At 42.1% G+C, this 27918-nt stretch overlaps 1 protein-coding gene across 2 annotated transcripts in view; it reads right to left on the minus strand.

Annotated features, from left to right (window-relative positions):
• Positions 1–27918, minus strand: part of DPY19L3 (dpy-19 like C-mannosyltransferase 3) — a 40394-nt gene that overhangs the window by 11006 nt on the left and 1470 nt on the right. For both annotated transcript variants that reach the window (XM_033127242.1, XM_033127241.1), the window contains exons 2-16: positions 27608–27749; positions 25765–25898; positions 20120–20210; positions 17662–17783; positions 16983–17128; positions 15460–15583; positions 14798–14932; positions 11908–12039; positions 11008–11109; positions 9379–9452; positions 9007–9165; positions 6242–6364; positions 5823–5934; positions 5273–5329; positions 1438–1520 (exon numbers count right to left, since the gene is read on the minus strand). In XM_033127242.1, the coding sequence (XP_032983133.1) occupies positions 1438–1520; positions 5273–5329; positions 5823–5934; positions 6242–6364; positions 9007–9165; positions 9379–9452; positions 11008–11109; positions 11908–12039; positions 14798–14932; positions 15460–15583; positions 16983–17128; positions 17662–17783; positions 20120–20210; positions 25765–25898; positions 27608–27710 (1697 nt within the window). In that variant the 5' untranslated portion in view covers positions 27711–27749. The remainder of the gene's footprint in view (positions 1–1437; positions 1521–5272; positions 5330–5822; positions 5935–6241; positions 6365–9006; positions 9166–9378; positions 9453–11007; positions 11110–11907; positions 12040–14797; positions 14933–15459; positions 15584–16982; positions 17129–17661; positions 17784–20119; positions 20211–25764; positions 25899–27607; positions 27750–27918) is intronic.

A 27918-nucleotide genomic window follows, 5' to 3' on the forward strand; every position in this document is an offset into this window, starting at 1 on the left:
TCAGGATTCTACCAGGGCTGGTGCCTTGCTCCATTCATGTCCACAGAGCGATTTTAACCACAGAGAATGCCAGCCTCACCTCAGATGCATGTGTTAGAAATCTCTAGTTGGTCCTCTTTTCCCATACACAATAAATACTTACTAAATAATAAGAGGTTACTTATTCTTCAACTGTCTGCCAAGATTTAAAGTGAAATACATAAAGGGTGCTTAGCACTCTCAGTACTGGAAATGTATGAAAAATTACATCACTGCAGGTAGTCAAAGCCAGTCCAACAGTGGGACCAAAGCCACACAGAGACTTTAGATGTGAATCTCTGTAACATTCATGGATTGCACTTAAGAGACCTGACCCATTATTACAGTTACCATCTCAACACTGGGTGGTGCTGACCTGACCCCGGCGTGGTTGACCTGACCCCGGTGGTGCTGATGTGACCCCGGTGGTGCTGACGTGACCCCGGTGGTGCTGACCTGACCCCGGTGGTGCTGACCTGACCCCGGCGTGGTTGACCTTACCCCGGTGGTGCTGACGTGACACCGGTGGTGCTGACCTGACCCGGGTGGTGCTCACCTGATCCCGGCAGTACTGATCTGACCTGCGTGGTAAACAGTGGTCACGAGCAGGTGCCAATATGTCCCTAAAATTCTAAACAACAGTAATGATATCACAGTGCTTTCAGAATGTGTCATAACAGGTTTGCAACATCGATTTATGTGTGAATAATCATAGTGCTGGTTTTGGGTTATAAAGTAGGGAAACAGTAGTAGCACAGGGCGTCAGAATGCTGCTGTGGGCAGAAGTTTATTTTTGCTGGTGGGACGCAGGTGTCATTAACGAAGCTTTGAAACACACGAGTTTCATTCTCAGCTGAAGGCTGAGGCAAAGCAACAAAATGAAGGTGGAAATAACAAACGTAATGCTGAAAGCATTAAGATATTCAAGAGAAAAGGCTCTAGCTTGTGTTTTCAACATTCTCTAGGCCTGGGTGAGGACAACATGATTAGTTAAAATGAAAATCTGAACTGAGCTAGAATTACTCCAATGAACTGTACTTACTGTGTACTTAAATGACTAACAAGAGTACTTTCATGTGGCAGCATTAATACAAATATGACTGGTATTAAAATGAAAGCAGTGATAAAGATACAATTGGCAGAGTATAGACCTTCATTTTCACTGGGTCAGTGGTTTGAAATGCCTCCTCCCAGCCTGTCTCCCTCTCCATGTGGGTGTTTCTCCTTCTTTATGGGATTGTGGTTTGAGAGAATGTTTCTTGAATGGAAAGAAATTATTTCTAAATAGAGTCTTAAAGAAAAATTTGAAAACAAACATATCTTCACAATTAGATTCAGCAAAAAGCAAAAAACGAAAAAACCAAAGGAGGTCTACAGTAACACTTCAAAGCTTTAAAGGGAAAAACAAAATCCTCTTACTTAATCCAGTTCATCAGCTCCACTGTATCTGGGTCATGGAATTCTCTCAACTCGGAGAGCTCAGCCATCACTTCTGGCCAGAACTGAAATTAAAAACAAACAAAAAAAACAAAACCAAAATCCACCCCCATACCCACACCTATCACTAAGATTAAAATGCAAAAGGAGAAACCATGCAGAACTCCAGAACTCGTGAACTAGGCACACCCAGCAAATGGAATGTCAGAACTACCTGGCCTCGGCCCTCAGCCTCCTGGGACATGAGTGAGCTTAAGTCTCAGGGAAGTTTCCAAAGTTAATTTGAGCTAAAGCTAATTTTTAAGATGAGCTTTAGTTTTACTCAATAAAAACGCCTCTGGATGTTTGGTTAGTGTCTAATGAGACATTCATTTGGAGATGACAGCCATAGCGACTATGCGCAACTCGACAGCACACTAGGGAAGTGTCACTGAGGCGCCCGGTGTGCCTTCCTGCCCAGTGCGCCCTGAGGAGGCAACACCATGCTCGAGCGCAGAGAGCTCTGGAACTTAGCATCTCACCCTCACAGACCCAGGGAGATGGCATCACCTCTATCATGAGGCATCTCCCTTCTACTAGTCTGCAGACCTCAGCTCACAAGAACCAGACATGACCAGGTCACAATGTGGCAAAGCAACAACCTGAAACCTGACCCCAAATCCAGCCCCTTTTTGTTTTTTGTCCTAGAAATCTGGACAAAGAGTTTCACCTATACTAACATAATTGTAGGTACGATGGGAGAGCAGAATATTTGAAGGTAGGACTGTCCAGGGAAATCTGGTACATTTCAATATTGTATTTACGCCCCTGGAGCCTGCAACTCAGCTTGAGTCCTTAAGATTCTTGTGTGCAATGTGAAAATTACTGAGTCCACCGCTTTCCTAATGGAGCATGTCTGTCTGTCTAATTCAACAACTAATTAAACATAATTGTTTTATCGAATGACAGCTGACTGAAAAGACCTGAGCATTTCCACACATCCAAGGTGAACCCCAGGATTCACTTCCTGCATGGGAACGGAAGGCCAGGGACAATGTACCCTTGCTTCATTGACCCTGGAAGAGCAGTCGTTTTGTTTAAGAACCATCAACTAGAACCAAGGTGGCACAGGACTGGCCTGTGGCTGTTTTAGCCCCATCACTTTCTTATCTTGTCATCTCATCTCTGGCCATTTTTACTGCTGACTCGCATCTTGTCTGGGGGTGGAGATGGAAAGTTGTGTCAGCACCACTAGTTCTAAGTCCTAGAAGAGATGTAATAAAAGCTACTGATCAAATGATAGCTTGTAATATTTCAATTATCCATTATTTCTATTAATTTTTTGTAAACAATTATCTTTATTAGTTTCTATTAATTTATTAATTTTTTGTAAACAATTATCTTTATTAGTTTCTATTAATTTTTTGTAAAAAATTATCTTTATTAATTTCTATTTTTTGTAAACAATTATCTTTATTAATTTCTATTAATTTTTTGTAAACAATTATCTTTATTAGTTTTTATTAATTTTTTGTAAACAATTATCTTTATTAGTTTCAGGTGTATTTCTATTCATTTTGATAATCAATAACATCTGTAATGATATGTTCTAGCTCTTTTGGTATAAAACGTATTTTTACATCTGTGCATTCAATGGGTATTAGATATTCTAGTTTGAAAGCTGCTGTTGTTAATTCTGAAAATGTTACAATTAGGAACAGTCTTGTGGTGAACTCCTAAAACAATGTGAAAGTAAGTGTTGGATTAACTAAATGTTGTTCCTAATTGATCAACAAGAGTTTACATGAGATTTCAGCAACCCACATAATTTAATCAACATGAGGGTCCCAATACCACCAACTCCTGATTTTAGAGTGCACACTAGTAAATGTTTTTCCCTGTTACACAGGGTTATCCTGGAGAGTCATACAGCGAAGTTGGAATTATGAACAAGAAATTCGGAAGCCCTCATTACAGTTGCTATGTAAAACTCAAACCAGGCTTTGAAATACGAGTCCCTATGACTCACAGGGGAATCTGCTCCACAGTGGGAAACCAGTTCCATTTCGGGGTAACCACCAATATATGTAACATCTTTATTTTCTGTGTGATTTTATATCATGCAAGTGTTGAGAAGCTGAAAGAGCCAAACTACTTTACGCAGTGGTTTCTCCTCAGTCCAATACTGAGAGAGGCTGGGCCAGAGGTCTTTGGCAGGTTCTTTCCAATCCTGTCTCTCACTCAGGGAATATCTGCAAAGACTGCCTGGGCATGGTGGCTTTTCAGTGCTGTCACTGGTTCTTCTATAGCAGTGGTTCTCAAGAAGGGTGAGAGGAGGGATTCGCCCCAGCCTGGGGGATGTTGGCAATGTCTAGAGATATTTCTGACCGTCACAGCTGGAGGGAGGTGCTCCTGGCATCAGGTGGGTAGAGGTGGGCAGAGGTGCCAGAGCATAGGCAGTCCAGAGTGCAGTTTATTTCATCTCCTATGTCCTTCTGCAGTTTTATCAATAACTTAAGTCCCCACGTAACTTAAAAAAAAAATTAAAAAAATCAATAAACTTTCAAAGAACTCAGCCTCCACACACAGACAGTGGGTGGGCGACTGATGTGGTGTGTGGACACTGTCAGAGGTGCGACAGGAACGGTGAGCTTTCCCTCCAGGAGAGTGTAACAAGGAGTGAAGCAAGTTACCTCAATTAAACCTGCAGTCTGTTTAATCCTCAGTCGTGGCTGTTCAGATGTTTTTAAGAAGTTTCATTTATTTATATTAGAGCAATAAAATTTCCAGAGACAGGGTGGTAGAAACCAACTGTTCCGATATTTTCTGGTATCTGGAGTTAAGAGTACCCTCCCTATAACTGTAAATGTTTTGTCAGACAGGAACATGACAGAACTTAAGTCTTTGAAACATTTACAACAAATCATCCAACAAAGTGATGATCTAACTTTTTTTTTTTCAGCTTCAACTCTTTGCTTCAAACAAAATCTTACATGAAAACATAAGCAAATGAACCCAAAAGTTGAGCTTCTATAGCCAATCCTCTCTGTGGGTGAGTCCCCATCCCCCGCTTAGACACTCCTAAGTCAGGGGCTGACTTAAGTCAGGGCACAGTAGAGTCTGAAATCCACTGTTTTAACTTAAAATTTGAAGAAAAACATCTAAACTTACAAAATACATCAGCTTTTTAAAATAGAAAGGCTGAGAGCTCTGGGCTACCTGCCCAAGTGACAATTCAAGCCTCTAAATATCAAAGACATGACAAAAGAGTCACAAAGTAGTTGACCTAATGACTTGAGTCTCTTAATGGGGGTTCTCAGAATTGAAGCACAGTTAATGTTATTTCTGAAATTAGTCGACTGAGAATATGAAGAATTTCATGATTTTTCTATTGAAACTGAGTGACAGACAACAAGGCTCATCTCAGACTGCATTTATTTACATGTGCCCAGCCCTCGTCCACAGGTGACTGTGATCATCTAATAAACGTGTATGCTACAGCAACCTTACTCTACATAAGGCAGGAAAAGGGGGGAAATCACTTTTCTACTTTATTCACCTCAAAATAGGTCCGAAAACAACTTTATTTTCAGAATTTGCATCAGCTGACTAGTAAGCCAAACCCAAAATTAATCAGAACGATTAAACTGTAGTTGTTTTTGCTATGTTTTTACTTCGTAAATACTATTTAGGAAACATATCAGGCTTGCTATTAAAGCCAGTTGCTATAAGCAGCTAAGGAGATAGTTACATCCTCCACAAACCACTCTATTAGCCAATCATCAGGGCAAGCACTCCACTACACAGAGTCGAGACGAGAACAAGGAAACTGTCTTACCTTGTAAGACACGTAGAGCAGTGTTAGTATCGGAACTGAGTACCGCATCACACACATCTACACAAGGAGGAAACGTAATGGGTCATGAGTCTCCAACATGCAAAGCAACCAAGTCAACGTAAGGGGCCCACTCTCACGAGACGCTTGTAGTCTCATCATGCTGCCACCTCGGGAGCCTACAGGGCAGGACAACCTCAAGCTGCACGGACAGGCTATCGATCATTACCATACACTTATTAGCAATTATCTGTAGGATGATACATTATAATTACAATAGTGATAACTCCAGATAATGGAACTGATGTTTGTTAATTTTTCTTTTTGTGCTTTTCAGTATTTCTAAATTTTGTATAAGGAGCACATCTAACTATGGTCTGGGAAAAAAGAAATGATTTAAAAACTAAAATTAAAAAATAACTCCTTATAAAATCATAATGTATCAATTATGTATTTTTAGCTTCAAATTTCAGTATCCATTTTATCAGACTGATGTAAGGGCAACTGAAATACTAAGCCATAAAAATGAAATGGAAAAAGGGACAGCACTGACCCTTTTTGGGTTATAAAGACGGATCGCCTTCAGAAGTAACTCCCACGTTTCAGGGCTGCATAAGCCAAAAGATGCAAACACGCACATGTGTGACGTCCAGAGGTACTTCATTCTGTCAGGACAGAGGAGGAGAAGGTCAAATGTTACTGAGAGTCGTGGACACACCTGCCAAAGGTTAGCTCTTAAGTTCATTGCCTCCTGAGAACTATCACATAAATAAAAACAGAGAACTGGTGGTCATTAGGAAAAAACTGGTTATAAATGAGATTTTGTCCTGGAAGAGGGCACTGGACAAGGGAACCATCATCAGGGGCCCCATACTCATTAATGAAGGTGACTGTCCGATTCCAAGTTCTATTGCTAAAGTATGTCATCAGTGAGTGGCTGAATAAAACTGTAAATCAGACAGACAAAAATACCTCATTGTGCTCAATGCCAAGAGTCCAAACAAAATGCTGTGCATGAAGTTGTAGGCAGTTGCAGGTCTCAGGCTGACCGCGCCCTTTCCTACGCTGCCCGTGGGCTGCCGATGTGTAGAATCACTGGACAAAATAGCACACAGACAAAATGAAAGCTGGACACATAATTTTAGTTAAATCTTTTCTAAAGATGATACAAGACACTTATGCTTTTGTGTATTTAAAAACGTGTTATTTCCCTACGATAAAATGAACCACCACTGATCCTTTTACTTTATGAGGCTAAAAGTGTCGTAATATAAATGCACTAATAATTAGAATAACTAAAATTTAACTAATTTCATTTGAATTTAAGTAAAAATTTAAAGTGCTTCAATCCTTTAAATGATAAGAGAATAGCAAAAAAATCCTTGTGAGATCACTTAAGAAATCTTGAAAGATGTTTTACAAGTTACCAGTATTTTTCAAGTTTTTACAAATAAGTAAAAATGTATCCATAAACTTGGGGTTAAGTTCCTTTATGAACGAATGATCACATTTTAACCTTCCAATACTCATGTGTATGTCTAACAGATGCCTTTTTATCAAATGTGGCTACCTAAAATGATGACACCCATAAAACAGTGATTCCTTAATGCCATTGAACACCCAGCTCACATTCTCTTTTCCATTTTCTACAGTTGCTTTTCTCAGGTCTCTCCTTGATCAGGACCCAGATCTTTCACACCACATTTCATCAATGTCTCTTTAGATTATCTCTCAATCAATAAAAGTACCACCCCCACCCCAGGTCGTTTATGGGTTAAGCAAAATGTTCCGTTTGCCCTATAACCATTCCCATCTTCTGGGTTGGCTGGTTGTGCCCCTGTGGTAGTGAATACACTTCTCTATTTCCATGTTTATTACAAATGTGTAGTTAGACCTGGGGTTAATTATTAGCGTCAAGTTCATCATTTGGCAGGACCACGTCACATCATGTGCTCTGCATGCTGTCTGGCTGTCCCCACTTCACGGATGTGGAGACGGATGAGTGGGTTTCGATGCTGCAGCTAGTTGTCAGGTGGAAGAATAAACAACATTGAGGGCGGCCGGTTTAGGATAAAAATAACGCTTTCAGCAAAGCCCCACCTAGCCCTGGTGCGCGATGCTTCTGTGGAATGGGGAAGTATGATCTCCTGGAATTCCTCCTTACCAGTCTGGATTCCTAAGGAAATTAAAATGGTTCTCTGAGGTGATTTTCACCACTGGTAATAATCTCCACTTAAAGGGAATCGATTACAGCCCAACTTTGGCTTCTGCGTCCACGCCGGGAGGTGACTCTGGCAAGGGGAGTGTGTTCTGGAACACGTGCTGCGGCCCTGCCAACTGGTCCCGTGAGTGGGGTGACATACCCTTCACTCCTGCTCTGCACACTAACGCAGGATTGTGGTGTGAACACACTAAGACCATCCTCCCCAGCACTAATGGGGCAAAACGTTCTTAAGTACTGGGCACTGGTGAAACACCTCCAGTTACTTCAAAGCTAATTCATACTGTAATTCCTAAATGACTTTCCTTAGTGCACAAGTCCTACCACCCTAGCTGGTAGGTGAGGACGCGCGCTCTAAGCTCTTGGTCTATAAGCGTAACCAGATCGGCTTGCGGGAGCAGCTCGGGGCTCGCTCCCCACTGAGCCCTGCGCCGGGCCAGGCCCTGTCCACACTGGGTGTGTCTGGACTATTCAGTGATACTGTCTAGAATCATCTCCACTTTTCCTTACAGGGCTAAGTTTTACCTTGGGCTAGATATAAAAAGAACACTTCTGATAGATGCTTAAATAGTTTAGTCGGTGCAGTATTTTCATGGTCACATGTCATTTCATTCTCAATAATCACAAGGCCCTCTCTGGACGGCTTTCCCCACCCCGGCCCCTTGTGGCGTGGATCTCAGTTCACCAGCACCTCAAGTGGCAAGGCACCCACATAGAGAAAGGGCTTCCTTTTGAGCTTCAGGAAGGTTCCACAAATGACAGTAGCTTCAACTTCTTACCCTTAACTTCCTTTCCACTTAACAGGGACAATAAATGCAAAAACTGCCACCAGCGTGTCAGGCAGGCATTCTGCAAATTTTCAGTCTTTATACCTCGTCCTTTACTCTCAGTAGATCAGTAGGCACGCTAAGTTTTAAAAAGCTGTCAATTCTTTCTTAAGGATTTCAGGAGATGCTAATAATTATGGTCCACTCGGACTTAAGAAGCCTTTAAACAAGGTGCAACAGAACAAACAAGAGCTAATTTGACAATTCATGAGAAGTAAGAACGGCAGCTAGAGGCAGAAAGGAAAAAAATACATGCACCTACCAACAGGAACAAAATAGAGGCCGAGTCAACAACAACAATAATGATAACAGTGCTAGCTACTGACAGTTGATATCTACAGAATACTTGTAGTGTCTATTTTGAGCTCTTCATGCCTCTTTAATACACTTATTTTTCACAAACCTGCAGATAAGTAGTCTCAGCATCCCCTGTACAGGCACAGAAATGGAAAGGCTGTGCATGGGGCCAGAGGACATGTAGTTCCCAAGTGTGCAGGTCAGGACTGATGCCCAGACCCATGGGCGTGGCACCCACTCCCTTCTGTGGCCTCCTGACGACCCCACAGCTACTGAGAGTGCAGGCCCCTCGCACTGGCCGTGTCCCCTGAAGCTGAGCAGTACTGCTCTTTTCTGCGCCTGGCATTTTGCATTTCAGCTCAGCAGAGACCGATCTCTGAGACACACTGTACCTGAGATTGTGGAGGGCACCAACCAGCGCTGCGGTTCCCGTGACGCACAGGACAAACAGGTAAGCAGAGAAGAGCAGAGTGTCGGAAAGCCTCTCAAACGTGTTCAGAGGCAGGAGGCCAAACGCTTCTTCACACAGATACAGATTAGCATCAAAATCTCTAGGGAACAAAAGGAAAGCCAAAGTCAAGTATGAAATTCAATACAAGACAAGTAAATGAGTCATTCCCTCAAAAGGGGCCTGAAGTTAACAGCTGAAGGCACAATGATAATTTAGGTTTTAAAGTCCCTGTTGATTTAATATGAACAAGCAAACGCAGATTTTATTTTTTTTAAGAAAACATAAAAGCATAGCATTTTAAATTCAGTCATACCTTGTTGCTCCAAACCCAAACTTGGCTTTCAGGAATTTAAATATGTGCTCGTCTGACTTCAAGTTCAGGGTTTTCTGTGGGGAGGGAACAGAGGAAAGGGGCCATTAGCGCCACCATGATACTTCCCCTGAGCACACAGACTCAGTGTCCAGTTTCACAGGACTGTGTGTGAGTGTGCATGTGAGTGTGCAAAACCAGTACATGTTCACAACGGTTCTCAGAACAGCAATTCGAAAGCTGGGACTTTCCAGTTGCCCCTATTCCTTTTTCTGAGCAGAACTAGCTTTTTCTAACAGAATCTTGTGTCTAAGTTCAATATATCTTTGGCTTCAGGGAAAGGGAGATGGCTGGAGCCCACTTAGCACCAGTTTTTAGCTCCGAAAACCAACACTGGGGGACCTAAAATCTGGAGAAGGAGCACCATGCTCAGGCCTGCTCGACTCTGGGTTCTGCCAGCAGATATGGCCGCTGTGAGCTGGACACACACGTCAGCACCCAGGGGTCACCCTGAACGGCGAACGGACAAATGCCAGTGTTTCCCAGTAGTGGTTAAGGTTTTAATTCACAGAATTGTATTTTTGATTTATGGCTCACAAAAACCTGCATTAACACAAATGGGGAAGAAACTGTATCAGAAGAAAAATGAAGATATGAACAAAAGTAAGATGAATCCAGAACCGAGGTTAGGACAGGAAATACATTCGCTAGAGAAGAGCCACAAACCTGGGTTCACACATTCCAGCACAGAAGCGAGAAGGACATACAAGCATTCACGGTACTCATGGGGTCACAGGTAAAAAGAAAGCAGTTGCTCAGGGGAGAGCCTGACAGTCCTAGAACTGAGAGTCAGGGGAGGTTTTCCCCATGGGCACCGGACAAAGAGCAAGGAGTCCCACGATTGTTTTTCCCAATCCCTGCCACTGTGGACCACTGGCAAAACATAAGAGCAATTCAACGGATGTTCTTCTTTGGGCAGTCAGGATAGTGGTCCAGGCGTGCAGACCCCGCACACCCAGAGTAGGGACACGGGTGCACTCGTTTCTAGCCAGGCTTTCAGAAATGCTGACTGTTCTGCCCAGAGAAGGTTGTGACAAGCACCGAACCGTGTGGGGCTTCAGAACCTAGTAATAAGGACCTGGGGTGGAGGGTTTAATGTGGCTGGTTGAATCTTTGACTGCCAACACACAGGAAGAGGCCGCTCTCTTATGCAGAAGAAGTCTGCTCCGTATATGCATGTCTGTGCTGTCCTGAGGCCGGCCTTCCAGAAGAGGCAAAGCCATCGCAACAAATCCTGTGGTTCTCACAGGAAAGCCAGTTTATTTACTTATTACCTTATCCCACAAAAAATCATGCCTTTTCGTTAGTACTACAGTGCAGAAAAGGGTCTCTAAAGGGTAGAATTTTTTAAATTTAGAGAAATACTTGTTTAATGCTTTTAGAGTTGAGCTTCTAAAAAATTTAATACCTCAAAAGGTGAGTTCAAGGTAGGACATGTTAAAGAGTGAACAGAAATCAATGACTAAAATCAAGACAATCCTGCTACTGAAACAAAGTTAACACTGAGCCTTTTTAAAGTAAAACTCGTAACTTTTTAGTAATGCTAAATTAAATGTTATTTTATTAACCTACCTTAATAATGTTGTTGAGAAAGAGCGTCAAACATAAAACCACAAATAAATGTAACAACAGCTTCCCAAGCCTATTAAGGAAGTTTCCAGTTTTCAGATTTTTCTAGAAATTAAAAGAGTTGAGTTTTACTTCTTAAATTGTAATATAACTTCATAAACATTTAAGAATTACTTAAGGATTAAAACATTGGATCATGCAACATGTAGGGAGAATACATGGAAAATATAACCTACTAATTTTCATGAGGTTACACTGTTTTAATATATCTAATTTTCTAAAAGTAAATAAATCCTTTATTAAGAAGCTCCGTAAAATGGGAAAATGTATCCTACTCTATTTTTCTAAGACTTTTGTACCCTGAATGTGGAGTCTACCACTTAGAAGGTCCTCAGCAAATATACTGAACAGATGTTTTGATCATTTGTCCATTAATTCATATATCACAGGCGCAGCTGTAACTCGATGACATAAAAGACGTATCAGTATAAAACAGTCAATTGAGCTCTTTGATACATACTAGTTTTCTTATAACCCTCAGACAACTTTACAGATAATATCTAAAGAGTTCAAACATGAGTGGTGTTTATTTATAATTAAGGTTAAAATGACGAATGAGAACTAAAGTTTTTGAGTCAACTAAAAGCCTGTTTCTAATCCCTGATGTGAACTGATTCTAATTCTTCAAGAAATAATACATTTCAGAACAAAGGGATGGCACGTCCGAGAGCTTGAAAACAAATGTTATGCCATGCACTTCAAAAAAAGTAAATAATGCTCTTAGTGCTTTTTAGTGTGAACTTGGTCATACATTTTCCTTTGTATGTGGCATGAAAACAAGGTCCAACAAACCACACAATTAAAAAACAAGTACACTTTGATTAAGGACAAAAAACATCCTACCTGAAGTCTCCTTGCAGTTAACACTGAAAGGTTAAAACTGATCAGCAGCGACCCGAGAATCATGGAATTCAGAAACTGAAGAGCGCAGACCAGGAGCAGACCTGCTATCTGGATGCTGTACAGCCACGATGCCTGCAACGCCAAGGGCAGACGCTGAGCAGGGGTGTCGGGGCCGGCACACCTCAAGTTACAGACACGCGGAAAACACATCCAGCTCCCACTAACACAACCTAAAAAGGAGACTAAGTCATATGTACCACTATTTCCTTAACTTCTGATTACAGAACATTTAAAATTTTGTAACATGAAACAGGAAACGAACAGATCATGTGAAGTAAAGAAGCGAACAATGGTATAAATGCATTCTGAAAACAGGCAAAAGCAGGTTTCAGCCTTCAATTGTCTGCCAAATTCTCTTACAGTTACTGCTGACAGCCAACCCTCAGTATTTTATTGGGTTCCATTATTTCCTAGTTTTCCACACTTTAGGACTGTCTCACATATTGCTTCGTTTTATCTACGTGTGCACCTAACTTCCCATCAGATGGAAAACTCTGCTGGGGGCCTTTCCACCCCAGGTTCCTAGCAGGCACACAGTGCTGGCTCTGGCGTAAAACTCATAAGGTGCACAATTCATGATGCCTAGTTTACTTAAGAGTTGTGCAAATATCACCGCTATTTAATTCTAAGATAGTCTCCTCACCCCCAAAGAAATCCCATGTCCATTACCCCTTATTTCTCTGCTCTCCCCTAGTTCCCGTCCAACACAAGTCTACTCTGTTTCCATAGATTTGCATATTCTAGACGATTCAGACAATATGTGCTTTTTGTGACTGGCTTTTATAAGCACAATGTTCACCCATGTTGTAGCGATTGTCAGTGCTTCTTTCTTTTCATTGTTGAATGACACGTCATTGTATGGACGGACGTTTTGTTTACCTGCTCATCCGCTGATGGGGGTTTGGGTGGCTTCCAATGTTTGGCTACTACGAATCATGCTGCTATGAAGACTCATGTACAGATTTTTAGAAAAAAAGGGAAAAAATATTTCATGTACAAATTCATGAAAATCCTTGTACTTGTTTTCATTTTTCTTGGGTTTGTGCCTAGCAGTGAAATTGCTGGGTCACATGGCAACTCCACGTTTAACATCGGAGGAAATGCTAACTGTTCTAAAGTGGCCAAACCACTTTAAAGCCCCCGGCAATGTATGAGAGTTCCAATTTCTTCACATGCTCCCCAGCACTTGTCATTATTTACCTTGCTTCTTTCTTTTTGTTTTTTAAATGTTAGCCATCCAACTGCTGGAAAGTGATGTCTAACTGTGGTTTTGATATGCGTTTCCCTAATGACCAATGACATTAAGCATCTTTTCATGTGCTTATGACACATTAATGTATCTTCTTTGAAGAAATGTCTACCCAATCCTTTGTCCATATTCTATTGTTGAAAGAGCTGTAAGTGTTCTCTATGTATTCTGGAAGTCCCTTGTCAGATACGAGGTCTGACAATTAAGTTCGTAAACTTGTTGCAATGATGTTGCTAACCTTTTCTGATATCAGAGGGATTATTTGTTATGAACTTGTACCAAATGGACAAACAGTTAACCAAGTTTACTATTTGGAAGTGCTAAAAAGGCTGCGTGAAAAAGTTAGCCGACCCGAACTTTTCACCAACAATTCATGGCTCTTGCATCACGACAATGCACCAGCTCACACGGCACTGTCTGTGAGGGAGTTTTTAGCCAGTAAACAAATAACTTCATTGGAACACCCTCCCTACTCACCTGATCTGGCCCCCAATGACTTCTTTCTTTACCCAAAGATAAAGGAAATATTGAAAGGTAGACATTTGGATGACATTCAGGATATCAAGGGTAATACGATGACAGCTCTGATGGCCATTCCAAAAAAAGAGTTCCAAAATTGCTGTGAAGGGTAGACTAGGCGCTGGCGTCGGTGCATAGCTTCCCAAGGGGACTACTTCGAAGGCGACCGTAGTGATATTCAGCAGTGAGGCATGTAGCACTTCGTCTAGGATTAGTTCTCAAACTTACATGTCCGACCTCATACATGACTTGCAAATATTCTCTCTTCTGTGAGTTGTCTTTTTACTTTCTTGATGGTATACTTTGAAGCACAAAAGTTTTTAATTTTAGTAAAGTCCAATTCACTGATTTTTCTCTTTAGGTACTTGTGCTTTTGGTGTTATATCTAAGAAGGCCTGGCCTACTTCAAAGTCATGAAGAATTATCCTAGCCTTTCTTCTCATTAGTAGGGAGCAGTTCCATGTCACCATGAAATTTTATGAAGTGCCACAGAAAACTTGTTACACATCTACTAAATATCTTGTGGAAAAAAAAAAGAAATACATAGCAACCCATTTTAAGAGTTGTATTTTAAGATTTAAGTCATCTTCATCTCTATAAAGGATATTTGTACTCCAAATAAATCCATTTTTTAAAAATTAAATTGACTGGGGTGACATTGGTTAGTAAACTTGTATGGGTTTCCAGTGTAACATTCTGTAACACATCATCTATATATCGCATTGTGTGCTGGCCACCCAGTTAGTCCTCTTTCCATCACCATGTACTTCCCCCCCTTTACCCTCTCCTACCTCTCCGCTTCCCTCTGGTAACCACCATATTTTTGTGAATTTTTGAGTCTGTGAGTTTTTGTTTGTTGCCTTCAGTTTTATTTCCCACCAAATAATTCCATCCGTTAATGCACAGGAAGCAGGACAAAAGTGAAGGAGCTGGAAGTGGCCGCGTGACTCCCTCAGCTCCCCAGCGCACTGCCACAAAGTGAAGTAGCATGTGCGTGTCCTGAGCTCATGCCGGGACATAACATGTGCAGGGGGCGTGTCAAATGAGGGCCAGCGGGCTCACCTTCAGGGCCGGCAGCAGGTCCAGGGAGTCCAGCGTGAACAGCACCAGCGCCTGCAGGAGCACCACGAACTGATTGAACTGCCACGTCAGACTAAAGAGAAACGTGGACACGAAGATGGCAAGAAGCGCTAGCCTCTGTGGAGAGAAGACCTCGTGTGATCCACCTGCTGCCAGTGGCACAGAGCCCTACAGACAAGTGTTCTCTAGGGCAGCCAGTATCTCTGTGACCAAACAGAGAAACCATCAACCGCTGCTCTGAAAACCCTGCACTTATCATTTAAGCCCTAAACATCCTCCCGTGCCATGCTGACATAAATATTCCCATTGGTGTGTCCTCCACACGCGTGTGCAGGTGACAGGGCACCAAATCACTTCTCGGGAGCAAGGACTTAGAAATGCGGGCAGTTTGCAGAACCGTCTGTGGTTTGCAGCAACCAGTTAAGGGCAGATTATGTGGAGTATACTTTTAACAACAAAAATGAAAATGTTTTCTTTGCCAAGTAGGAAAAGGCACAGAAAGAAAAGACTTTGTTTCACTCAAGTTAAAAACCGGTCCAAGGATAAGGACGATTCACGCGCACGGGGATACTAGGCAGGTCCCACTTTCTGAGGCTTCGCAGGGAAAACTGGGGCACGAGGATCACGTGAAGCATTCAGCTTACTTCAGAAAGAGGTTGTAAGTTTGGCCGCAGGAAGTACGTAACCGCTGCAGTCTGCACCGCAAAGAACGGCAATGCCCAGTTCTCCCTCAGAGGGACGGTGAACTCCACTCTCGTCGTGTCAATTCTGCAGAGGACACAATGGCCAGGGGTCACCTCTACTGTACTCACCTCAAGATGTCCTGACATGAAAAGACACGTAACATGAAGTGTACTCAGATGCTGTCCTCTTCACCGTTACCCGTGACACAGAACAAGCATAAGGGGATGGAGAGAAGCTGCCCACACGTGTGCAGACAACGACGTGGCAGAAAAGGCGCTCGAACCCACGAGCGTTGGTGCCGACAGCCTCACTCTTCTGGCTCTAATGTCACTGGTGCCAGCTGGGACCTCTGTATTCTTCGGGGCTTTCTACTGAGTCTGAAGTTTGTCACTCGTGAGAATTTCTGACAGCTCCTTCCCACCCTACAATGTGAATCCCTAGAGGACAACTATAGTTACGCTTTCATCTTTGTACACCCAGGACCAGGAACCATACCTACTGGGCAGTCAGCAAACGTCTGTGTAACCTTAAGGTGAGCCGTAAATTTGAGTCTCATTTACTCTTAGCAGGAATATTATGTTAGAGTACAATGGTCACAGGTAGTATAACACTGTGGTCTCATAGCCCACGCTGGAATTCTGACCGAGACTTAGCTGTGTGTATATTTATATACGTATATACGCCTTAAACTGTATATAAATGTACATGCCTGTGTATATGTGCGCGCACACACACACACACACCCCCCTCATTGCTGTAAGTTAACCTGGGAAGCTGAATGTCCTCATCTCTGCAATGTGATGATGAGAGCATCTCTTCTGCAGGGCTGTTAGAGTACACGTAAAGCACCTGTGAGTGCCTGGCATACAGGAAGCACTCAGTAAGGTTCTAATGAAAAATAATGTGTTTCGGGTTATAAAATCGAATCAGTATCAGAACTTGTGCTCAACTCTTAAATCTCCTTCTTAGCATTAGTGTCGCTATGGTAGGTCAGGCAATAGTTCAACGTATCTTGAACGTGTTTTTATTGAATGTGTTTTTCAAACGGTGCTGTTTGACACACTTAGAGACTAACCCCAGACGCTTCTAATGTGAGCTCCCTGCATCTGCACCTGCACGCTGCCTAGCACTCGGCTGAGGAGGGGCTAGCCACACATAGCCCTCGGAAGGTGACAGTGAAGCCATCACTAAACCTTTCTCGGAGACGAGATCTTGTGTGGCTGGAGAAACACTGATCACACAGCAAACTGCGAACAGAACTGGGTTGTTGAGAATGATCTCTTCACCTGTTCTGTCCCTCAGCTGGAAATATACACAAGCAGGACTTCCTATCTTACTAAGCAAACCTCAGCAGGTAAACCAAGAGGGAACTGCTATCCAAACACACGCAGCAGGACAGCTCCCTCTGAGCTGGAACGCTCGGAGCCCCTTTGCTTCTGCTCACACTTCCTAGGGGGAGAGGGGCCGACCGACCCCCACTCACCTGTTCGTGACATACCAGAAGGCTGCTAGCAGTCCTGAGAGCCACGTCCCACTAAGGAGCCAGCTGGTTGTGTAAAGGGCAGTGACATAGATGGCTTGGAGTCCAAATAAGGTGTAAATATAAAAATAAACTGGCTCTAAATACGTCTGTAAATGGGAACAATAAAACATGCTTGTTAGGGAAGCCCCAGTCCTTCCCGCTGCTGTTTAAACACAGCGGCAGACACTGAACGTTTCAGAGCTGACACCTGTTCCCAGCAGCACCTCCCTCGTACCCGGGCCAGCAGCCCTGCTCCCCACCTGCACTCACGGGCAGGACAGGGCTGTGGCGGCCCCGGCTTCCAGCTGGAGGCTACTTCACACCCACCTTCGTCCACTTTTACTTGATTCACACGAGAGGTGGGCACTGCGATTTGCTAATTTTCCACTGTTTTTTATTTCAAAGATAAGTGAAGAGTGATACCACTTCTAGACTGCATACACATGTTATAAGCCAGGAAGTATCTATATGTACAAAATATCTTATAAAACATAAATAAAAAGCAAAGTTCACAATATTTATGAAGAAAATTAGGATACTGCTGTTTTTATACCAAACCACATGTGACAATTTGAACTTAAAATGGCAGATTTTGACTTTGACCTGCTATAACGAGTCCATGTCACAGAACACAACGTACCTGTATGGGTAGAACTCTATACAAAATACTGAGCAAAACCTCTTGGTAAATATTCATTCGTTGAAGGAGGTTAATTGTCCTCATAGATTCAGTTTTGTTATCATACATTAAGCCACGAAGACCTAAGGTTGATATTTGAAAAATCAAGGGAAAAAAAACCAGTTAAAATTATTAATTCATTCGAAACTATGCACAGATTTTTTTAGTATGTGCCAGATAAAGTGCCCGATGGAAGTGCACTGTACCATCTGGGAAGCGTTCTTACCAAAAACGGAAACTAAACCCTAGCGAGCCTCTACATCTAACCACCAATTAACAGGAAACAGCAGGGAACCATTCAGTGGCACCCTTGGGCTGCAGCAAAATCCAGAAAGTGGAAACTATCAGACAGATGAATCAGTGTTTTCAACAAAAAATTACCAGAAAATAATGGAAAGAAATCTATAGATGAAAGAAGAGAGATGTGGCAGATGACTGCAAGGTATGGGCCTTGTTTGCATCTCAAAAGCTACGTTAAAAATCTGTAAGACAACTGGCCAGCCCAGTGCTGACTGGATACAAGACGCTGTGACAATGACGATGTGGCTCCGGTAACACAAGGCAGCTGGTCCTCAGAGAAACACACTGACATTCCCAGGTGAAGCAGCAGCTGTCCTTGCTGTCTGGGGCTACTCCCAGGCCACCCAGGGTGAGGGCAGGAGGACACAGCTGGCAAGTGTTGTAGCTGGTGACATGTGGAAATCCCTAGAGGGAGTTGCTCTACCTTTCTGTGAACTTTCTAGAAGAATGATCTTAACCAATGACTTAAATGCACTGAGTTCACAGTGACACTGAAAAAGAAGGCGCCCTGCTCACCTCTGCAGCAGTTTCTCTACTTCATCACTACTGGTATTTTGACACTTTGGGCCCAGGAATGCTGTTGTGGGGACGGCCCTGCGTACTGTAGGACGTTCAGCAGCATGGCTTTCCTCTGCGCACTCAACTCCAGGAGCAGACCCGCCTCCTCACACTGTGACAACTAAAAATGTCTCTGGACATTTCAGGTATCCCCTAGGGACACAAGGGCCCTTCAGTCAGAACCAATGCCTTAGAGGATGCTGGAGAAGCAACTGGTACTTTTGAGAACTGGTCAGTACAGCTGATCCTCATCATTCATGGTAGTTGTGAAAACTGAATTAGTAACACTGAGCTAGTAGGAAACAGGTTCCTACGAGCCTCTGGTCACGCTTTTCATCGACAGATCAACATAAGACCTTGCGTTACGTGTGTTTCTGCTTTAAAGGCATCTTCTTAAATAGATACTGTCGATTCATGAACATTTGACCCCTGGCCAACAGCACTCTATCTCATGCCTGAGGAAGCTGGTCTAACACACGTCTTCTCTGTGCCGTCACTGCTAGAAAGCTCTGAACGGCTGCGAAAGCGCCACAAATGCTGCTTTGTGGGTCACAAATCAGTTTCAGTGAGCGGGTGAATTTGCAAATATAGATCCATGGACCACAAGGAGCCACTACATGAAGAAAAAAGTCAACACGTTTCCTGCCTTTTTGGATCAACTGTGCCTCGGGGCAATCGGCTGATGAGAAAAAGGTTTACTACAGCAGAGTTCCAGGCAGAAAATACAGGGAAAGTGCCAGAATGTCACTTTTGTAGCTCTACTGAAATGATGCATATGGACAGTAATCATCAAATGGCTGCTAAATAAAACCTTAAGTTTTGGCTGATGGTTATTTAACCTTATTATGAGTAAATCTGGCTATCTACATAGGAACCAACCGATTAATTTTTACGGCACAAAAAGAAAGATAACCAAAATCTCATGTTGCTTACTATGATAAAATCAGAAGTACCAAACATCACCTATGAAGAATTTTTGCCAGAAGTAGATCTGAATCCAAACAAATTCTGGAACAGGACAACTCTGGGTCACGTGTCATGTGAAGCTCAGCATGTATCATGCAGGGGAGATCCTTTTTTGGGGCCCACACTAGCTGGAGCAAAGGTAAAGACCATGGCTCTAAACCACTTCTGAACAGTGAAAACATGGGGAACGACAACTGCAAACTAAAGGAATGGATGGGGCACTGGGGACGACTGTCATTTCACTTGTCTTATCAAAATGCCTTCATTGGGACAATATACCTTTCACCTGCAAAGACCTCTTCCAAATGATTACGAGAAAAATCGGCAGAAAAACCAAGAAATTGTACAGATTAATTTTGGGATGGAGGAGGGCTGAGAGGCAAGGAAAGGAGAGTTACATAAAGTATTATATAACTTTTTCTAGAGCAAAACATTTTCGTGGATTGACTATGTTAGAAGGAAAAATGATACAAGTTCAGAGAAGAAACTATACAAGTTCTACAAAGCATTTAAAATGCTTTTTAGTGCAAAGAATTTTTTGGCTGAAATGTTGAAAAGAACGAGCCGACCCCAAAACAACAACGAGTTTAATTACCTTGCATGAGGCTTGGAGCTTGTAGCATCTGCTTGTAGTAGGAGTAATACAGCCCACACTCTGTTCGGAAGGAGATCTCTCGCTCCACTTCCTGAAATGAAGTTAGGTCTATGGGTATACATGACCTAGTTGTGTTTAAATTTCTGCTGTCACTATAGAAACACAGCACAGACTACAACTTAAGAGGAAAAAAGCTCTGAAAATATAGTCCTAAGAAACCTTGGCAAATAAAAACAATAGAAGGATGATAATTGTAGAGGTTGGTGGTATATTACAGGGGTTTATTACACTATTCTCTCCACTTTAGTGGATGTGTAAAATTTTGCATAACAAACCATTTAAAAACATGGAGACAATTTCCTTTAAGTTGATGTTTCAGAGTTAAAGTTTTTCTCTTATTTCCCATAAATTAAAACTTAAAAACACACCACCATTTTACACATTAGTGAGAAAGAAAATAGGAATGGTATAAAAAAATCTCCCAAATGAAAAGAACTATAATTGCATCAGACACCTGCCTAAAAGCTAACAACATATACGGGACGAATAATTTTCTTTCGTAAGAGTGTAGGGTATTCTTAGTGAGATGTGGTACATCTTTTACATGTGGCTTTTACTTCAATAAGTGGAAAGATGTTCAGGTAGGAAAATGGATACAAGAAATTTAAACTGCTTTTACACAAACATTAACTTTTAGAAGAACTGAAAAAAATTATTTTTTAAAGATGCCTTTTAGTTTTATTATCATTACTATTATTATTATTTTTTAAGGAGGGCGCAGCTCACAGTGGCCCATGTGGGGATCGGCAACCTTGGTGTTATCAGCACCACACTCTAACCAAGGGAGCTAACAAGCCACTCCAGAAGAATTGAAAATTTAAAGCAATAGCTATTAGTCAATTTGGTTGTAAGTTGCTTTTATAAAATTTAAAACATTAACGTAAAATATGCAGGCAACTGGTACTGGGGTGGGGCAGACTTCTGCACTCATGCTGTGAATACCCTTAGACCCAGTATCTCACACACATGAAACAGTCCAGGTGAACAAAGAATTATGGCCTATGTCCTCACAGGTGCCTTGACACCGATGTTCAAAAAACCAGGTTCTAGAATCTGTAACACACTGTCAGAAAGGTATTTCCATCTATTTTTTTTTTACTATGACAGCAGATCCATCTTCCACAAACACAACATTGCTGGGGGTAGACGATAAAACCATCCGTCTTACTTTCCAGCGGATAAACTTCTTTTAGCACATCCTTTATTTCCCCCACCTCCAAATATTTTTCAAATAGTAATAAATATTTCCTTAAAAGATCCACTCATGCTATTTATCATCAGACCTGGAAATTATTTTTTTCTTTTACTTTTTAAATATTTCTCCTATCCTTAAAAAAAAGTTTTTATAAATACATGAATAAGGCAGTGAAGAAATATTCAATTATCTAAGAATGTAAATATCCGATTTTGACCTTGAAAAACAAACTATTATGTTCTATCACATCAGCACATTTGCCTCCTACAAAGGGCAATACAAAACCACGTTGCTCTTTTGGCTTTTACACTTGCTTCTGATTTGTGATGTATCTTTCACAGCAGTAAAGGCAACTCTTAGCAGTCATGTTAATCCATTCATCTTTAACCTGTGAGAAAAATGGTTCTATTGCTTTTGATAACATAAGAGTAAACTGGTATCACTCCTTTCTAGAATATTCAGACTCCTACTTGGTCAAGTAACCACAGAGGCTGTGAATTGACAGTTAATCAAGCAAACATTAGCTTCCTTCCTTTGGTGCAAATAAAGAAGAAATGTTACATTTAATTACATTGCTTTTTTTCTCTCCAGCTGCCTGAAAGTGTTCAAAGCATGGCTGGCTGCCTTCAGTGGGACATTCTAACTCCCACCCTACACCCTCAAACCAACTGGAGAGCCATCCGTCACTCACAGGGAGGGAGTTCTGATCAGTAAAGGCCGACTTCACACAGATGGGCAAGTAGAAGAGTGCTGCCCCCAGGACTCACAGCAGGAGCTGTGTGCCCCGTCCCCTAATACCCAGCCTGTGCAGACCGAGGGTCCCAATTAGTAAAAATACACGCAGAAATAAGCGCAGACACGATGAACTGCTGAGCTCGGCACCAGCTGGACAGAACCAAACACTGTACTTTATCAGACAGACACTTGCAAGTTTTACATCTGCTTCCTGCTAAGAAAACATCTGCTTTACTCATTCAAACACTTTTCCAGTTTTACAGAAATTTATACTTTGCCTGGTGGATGGTGCCAATGAAAATGTACACCAGGAGAAGTTACTGTCTGAATAATGCAAAACAGACAGACACCTCCTGTTGTCCCTCAGCGAAGGCCATGCAAACCATGAAAATAGCCCTAAAGACAATAACACAAATAGGTGGGAAGACAAAAGAATCGCACTTTTAAGGAATTGTGCCGCTAAACCACATCAGCAGCAGTTTTGTAGTAACTGAACCACGGCGCCAAAAGGAAAAGCACCAAGAAAAGAAGACTGCTCATGTGAGCGACTGCCGTCCTTGGCAACACAAAGGGTAACAAGTCCGTCAGACAAATGACACCAAATGCGCAAAGGAAACATGCCATCAGTTTTTTCCAATCTCATGTACATAACTTCTGTTTGTAAAAACTGCCCCGAAAATAACCAGGCTGTGGGTAGTGAGGGAGCCACAGAGAGGCTGACTTTATAAACATGTCTGTTTCAGAACTAGGCCAACACATCAGCTCACGAAGACACAGCAGCGCACAAAGAGACACTATCCTATAATGCAGCGCTGGGGACCACGGCTGCGGCACATACGTGGTGTCCTGGCCGGCTAAAAGTCACGTGCTCAACTTGGCTGAGCTGTGACACGGCTTGGCTGAGTGGCCAAGCTCGAGATGACTGCTTAGACCCCTGCTGGAGTAACAGGTCTTCCATTGGGCCTGTTACTGCCACCGCTACCACTCGTGGACTAACCCACTTACTCTAAAAGCTCCTAGCATTGCCAGGCTATTCAATGGGAAGACGTACAAATTCTGTAATGTCAAATAAGTAAGAGAGTAGCAGTGACAATGTCAGCAGAACGAAAAAACACTAAAGTCGAGTGGTTTGAGTGTGTTCAGCCAAATGAGAATCATCTTTCCATATCACCGAACAGTCACTTGCTGGGCAGACAAAAAGGTATGAAGGTTTAGACCTAGATCCCAACAGGTTTTTGTCTCACTGAGAAAGAACAATGCGTTTGTTAAAAAGGAAAATGACTTCAAGACAGGTATCAATTAGAAACAATGATTAACCTTTGCCTGAACTATTCAACTAGCCTCCCCATTGGATTCTGTGCTTCTAATTGGTCTCTCTGTCCTCCAATCTATCCACTTCATTCATTCATTCATGAATTCATTCATTCAACAAATACTACTGACCAACAAGGGACAACCACTCGTCTGCTGGGAAGTTCAGCAGGGAACAAGAGACAAGTGTCTGCTTTTATGGAGTTTATAATCTAAAGTCCAGAAGCGAAATACAACAGGTAAAGTGAAGAAGAGGGAAGGTGAGCAGGGAGGGCCTCACTGACAAGTGAACAGAGACCTGAGAGGTAGGCAGTGAGCCGCGGGTAAGAGCCCGCTGGGCAGACAGAAGAGCGCACACCCCCTGAAGAGCAGTGAGGAGGCAGTGCAGTGTGAGTGGAGGGAGGAAGGAAGGGAGGAAGGGGCGGCTAGTAAGGACAGGTCAGGGAGGCTGTCTCGCCTCCCGAATTTCCTGTACATGTCCCCTCCCTACGACACTCGCTTGTCCTCTCCAATTTGCCCTGTTCACCCTTCTCATCCTCCAGGTCTTATTGACCATCACGTCCTCCATAAAACTTTCCCTAGTCCTCTAACACCGGGTCAGGCCCCGCTTCCCATGTGCCCGCTCCCACAATACTCTCATGCCATCGCAGTGCTGATTTTAAAAGTGCTGTAGTGGCCTGTGTCCTCAAGGGTGAGCTCCTCGGAGACAGGGGCTTGTCTTATTCGGCGCACTGCTACCACTGAGAACAGTCCTGCTGGCACATTGCAGGTGCTTAACACACATTTACTGCATTAATTTATCATACTGGAAAGTCTGCAGGCACAGCCAGAGCCTGTTATTTCTTCCATGTCCCCACAGTGTCTAAATCAGTGCTACCCACAGAACAGGTGCTCGATAAACACCAGGCAAAAGCATGATGACGTCCTTCACCTGGCACGAGTCAAGATCCAGGATGTCCAGGTTTCCTGATGATGGGAGTACTTACCCACCTGAGGATGCCAGCAAGGCCATTTGTGAGCTTTAAGTTAAAGAACTGAACTTATCGTTTAAAATTAGGTTGCGTGATCTCTTTCAGCATGTCTCCTGCTACACAGTCACTAGCATTTATTTTCAGCTATATGCCCACACAGGGATATTTGAGCCTTTGTTGAAAATACTTGTGTTAATAAGTAAGCATTAAATTGCTTAATTCTAGGGAATCTATTTATAAGCACTCATTTTAAAGAGATACAGGTAAGTAAAATTTTTCTTGACAAGAAAAACTACCAACCACTCACTGACGGACAAAACTTATTATTGTTTGGTATCATGATGATTTGTATAAAGATATAGAGATATATGCTGTGCCTCTGAAGTAATATGGCAGGTTTTTAAAATAAGCAACTAGAAGTTATTTGTAGAAATTACGTTTGTCATTTGAAGTTGTCTCCTTTGGAGACTTCACCCAACAAGGGAGCCAAAGGTCCAGGAACTCTGGAAAGCCTTCTGGGAACTGTCCTTAGATGCTGTGCTGGTCCTCTTGAATATTCTCATGGGTGATAAATCTTTGACCTTTCAAGGTGAATTTTACTGTCATAAGCCATGGTAGTAGATAAGGTCAAAGACCATGGCATTTCAGATCTAAAAACAAGGTATATTTAGATGAAAAACACTGGCCATCTGTAAGTTTCCTTGCATGCTGTACTCGTTCTGAAAACAATGCCAAATTAAAAGACATCTAGAAATGTTTAAAGAGAAAGAGAAAAAGAAGACAACAGGAAACTGATTTAAAATGTCACAAACCCTCTTGAAAATTATGGCTCCTTTGTCCAGAAAAATTATGGCTCGCCCCACCCACTGCAGCTACAGCTAGAAAGGTGTGAACACACAACTGTCACCTGTGGAACCAGGTTACGACTCCACAGTTTAGAGCAGTGGCTTTCGAGCTTCTCTCCTTTTTGTGTTTTTACTGTGACCAACAGAAGAAAAATGTTTATACTGTGACCAAATTTGTACATACATACACATAATCAAGTTCTACAAGTAATTCTCTACCCAATATACGTGGTAGGACTCTCTTGTATCTGATTCTTTCAGAAAAACACTCCTCATGGCCTCTGGCACCAACCTCACAACTCAGTTTGAAGAGTAACTGCTGCATAAATGGGCTACGTAATGAAAATAAGGAAACTCACTTGATTATAATAACTCTGATGTTACTTTAATCTCACTAAATCTTTTTACTTCATAGCCAAATCTTTTAAGAGTGGAAGCTTTATAACAAAACTGCTGGTCATTCACCTATGTGGCTACCGACTGGACACCCCAAAGAGTAAACCATCAATGGTCGCGGAAACCCCATACCTTAATGTTAGAAAACCATAAGTCATTTTCATGTAAGGTGGCCAGGTAGACAGACGTAAGGACTCCAACACAAAGGGCAATGGTTCCACCAAGTGTAAATGACAGAGTCTCCCATAGTCTTCTACTGGAACCACCTTTTAGAAAAACAAAACAGATAAATATTATAACTAAGCTAGTAAAGAATTTAACAGTCTTCCTCCAGACTCTCAGGTAAGTTAAGTCCCACCTGCGTGTCACTGGGGGAGTGTCTGTGTCCCCAGCAGTCAGGGGCACTGCCTGTTATCCCACAGACCCGTTTTCATACACTTATTACAGCTTTTCCCATTGGACCTACTTCTCATGAGTCTATCCTGCCAACTATTAGGTTGGTGCAAAAGTAATTGCGGTTTAAAAGATTAAAAATAATGGCAAAACCGCAATTACTAATAGAAAGTGAGTTTCTTGACAAGTTCATCATCTCATTCATCTAATGCCTGGAGCCTGTGTCTGCAGTTCAGTAACTGTAGTGTAACTACGAGGTTTGTTACATGGAGAATAAATGGGCTGCGTGTCTAGGATATAAACAGTATACTTACAATTTGTGGTCCAGTTACTATTTGACCAATAACTTGAAATCTAGGCATACACTACCCCCCAAATAATTAAAGTTTTAAACAAACATTTGGCCACAACAATATTTACCACAGTTGTTTGTATACATAAAAGGTTAAAAGAAAACGTCTAATTATTTAACATGGAATTAGTGAAATAAATCATGCGATAGCCACACAATGACCATATTTTGATATGCATCGACTGACTTATGTTCATCACATAACGGGAGGAACACAGATGTTACCAAGCATGTAGCACAGCAGCTTTGTAGAACCACATAGGAATGCCTGGAAGGGACGCACTGCGGAGAACATTTACAGGCCAAGATAAGGTGTTCTGGGTACCAGTCTCAGAATGGCTACGTTTTCCTTCTTTTTTGCTTTTCTTTAGTTTTCAGGGTTTTTTTTTTCTGATGTAAATAAATCCTGCTTCGGTGAAATGAACAACCCTCAAAGTTATGTTTTAATTTAAGAAAACCAAACTTGAATTTGCATGAATGAGGTCTTCAGAAAATACTCCGTCTTGTCTGACATTGTCAATGGCTGAGTTGCATGGCCTGACTTCTCAACACAGATTACTTTTATTTTATAAACTGCTCCCCCGAATTACTAGCTCTGTCTGTAAGAATCGACATGGCTACAACTAACATAAATGTAGTTTTTCATGCTCACTTTTAAAAATCTTAACCATGTTTAGTTAAAACTGGAGGCAAAAAGTTGGTAATTAATGACATGTGAATGTATGGCTTAGCAGGCATCTTCAGCATTATATTAAAAACTTAACCAAAGTCTGACCACTTTTCCCACCAAAAAAAAAAAAAAGTAAAGGATAAAATTTCAGGAATTTGACTGAAAATAAAGAATAAAAAAATGTTTGGTTCACCTTTCAATATTTTGATGAAATGAGGAACTCCCTGAAGTAAGGCTGTCTGTCTGAACAGCATACACAAAGAAAATGGGGAGAGCACTATTCTAGAAAGTGAAAGGATCAGATTTACAACCATCAGTCACTGAACAACAGCTGAGAAGCAAGGGCTTCTAATCAGAGCTCTGTCATCTCTTATCTAATCATAACTGTAAAACCAATATTATCAAATCGCAATCAAATCATCTGTGAAACTAAAACATTGGGGTATGAGAACAATTTCCTCAACCGTGAGATGTCACTGAATTTTTATCCTATGGGAGTGATATTTTAATACACAGAAATAAAAGCCATCGCAAATGCTGCTTTCATTGAAATCACCTACCAGATGGCAATTTGTGTTCCAACTTCACATTTTCTTCTTGTGCTGCATAATCCTCAGAAACTTCTGTGTTTTTTATTCCTTTTCTTTGCCTGATGGTGTTCATGATGTCAAAGCCTCGCGTGCATTGTTCTTCCACCCACTCCTACAAACAACACGGAAGTGAACCGCCGTCCGTAAGCCAGTCCCCTCTTGCCCCCACACACTCTGCTGAAGTGACTCTGCTCGGGCCGTGGGCCCTCGCTCAGCACGCCCGGCCTCCAAGGCTGCTCTCAGGACTACGCGGCGTGTCGATGCAGCGCCTGCTCAGGAGG

Source organism: Rhinolophus ferrumequinum, chromosome 15 (assembly GCF_004115265.2).
Source record: "Rhinolophus ferrumequinum isolate MPI-CBG mRhiFer1 chromosome 15, mRhiFer1_v1.p, whole genome shotgun sequence".
Lineage (NCBI taxonomy): Eukaryota > Metazoa > Chordata > Mammalia > Chiroptera > Rhinolophidae > Rhinolophus > Rhinolophus ferrumequinum.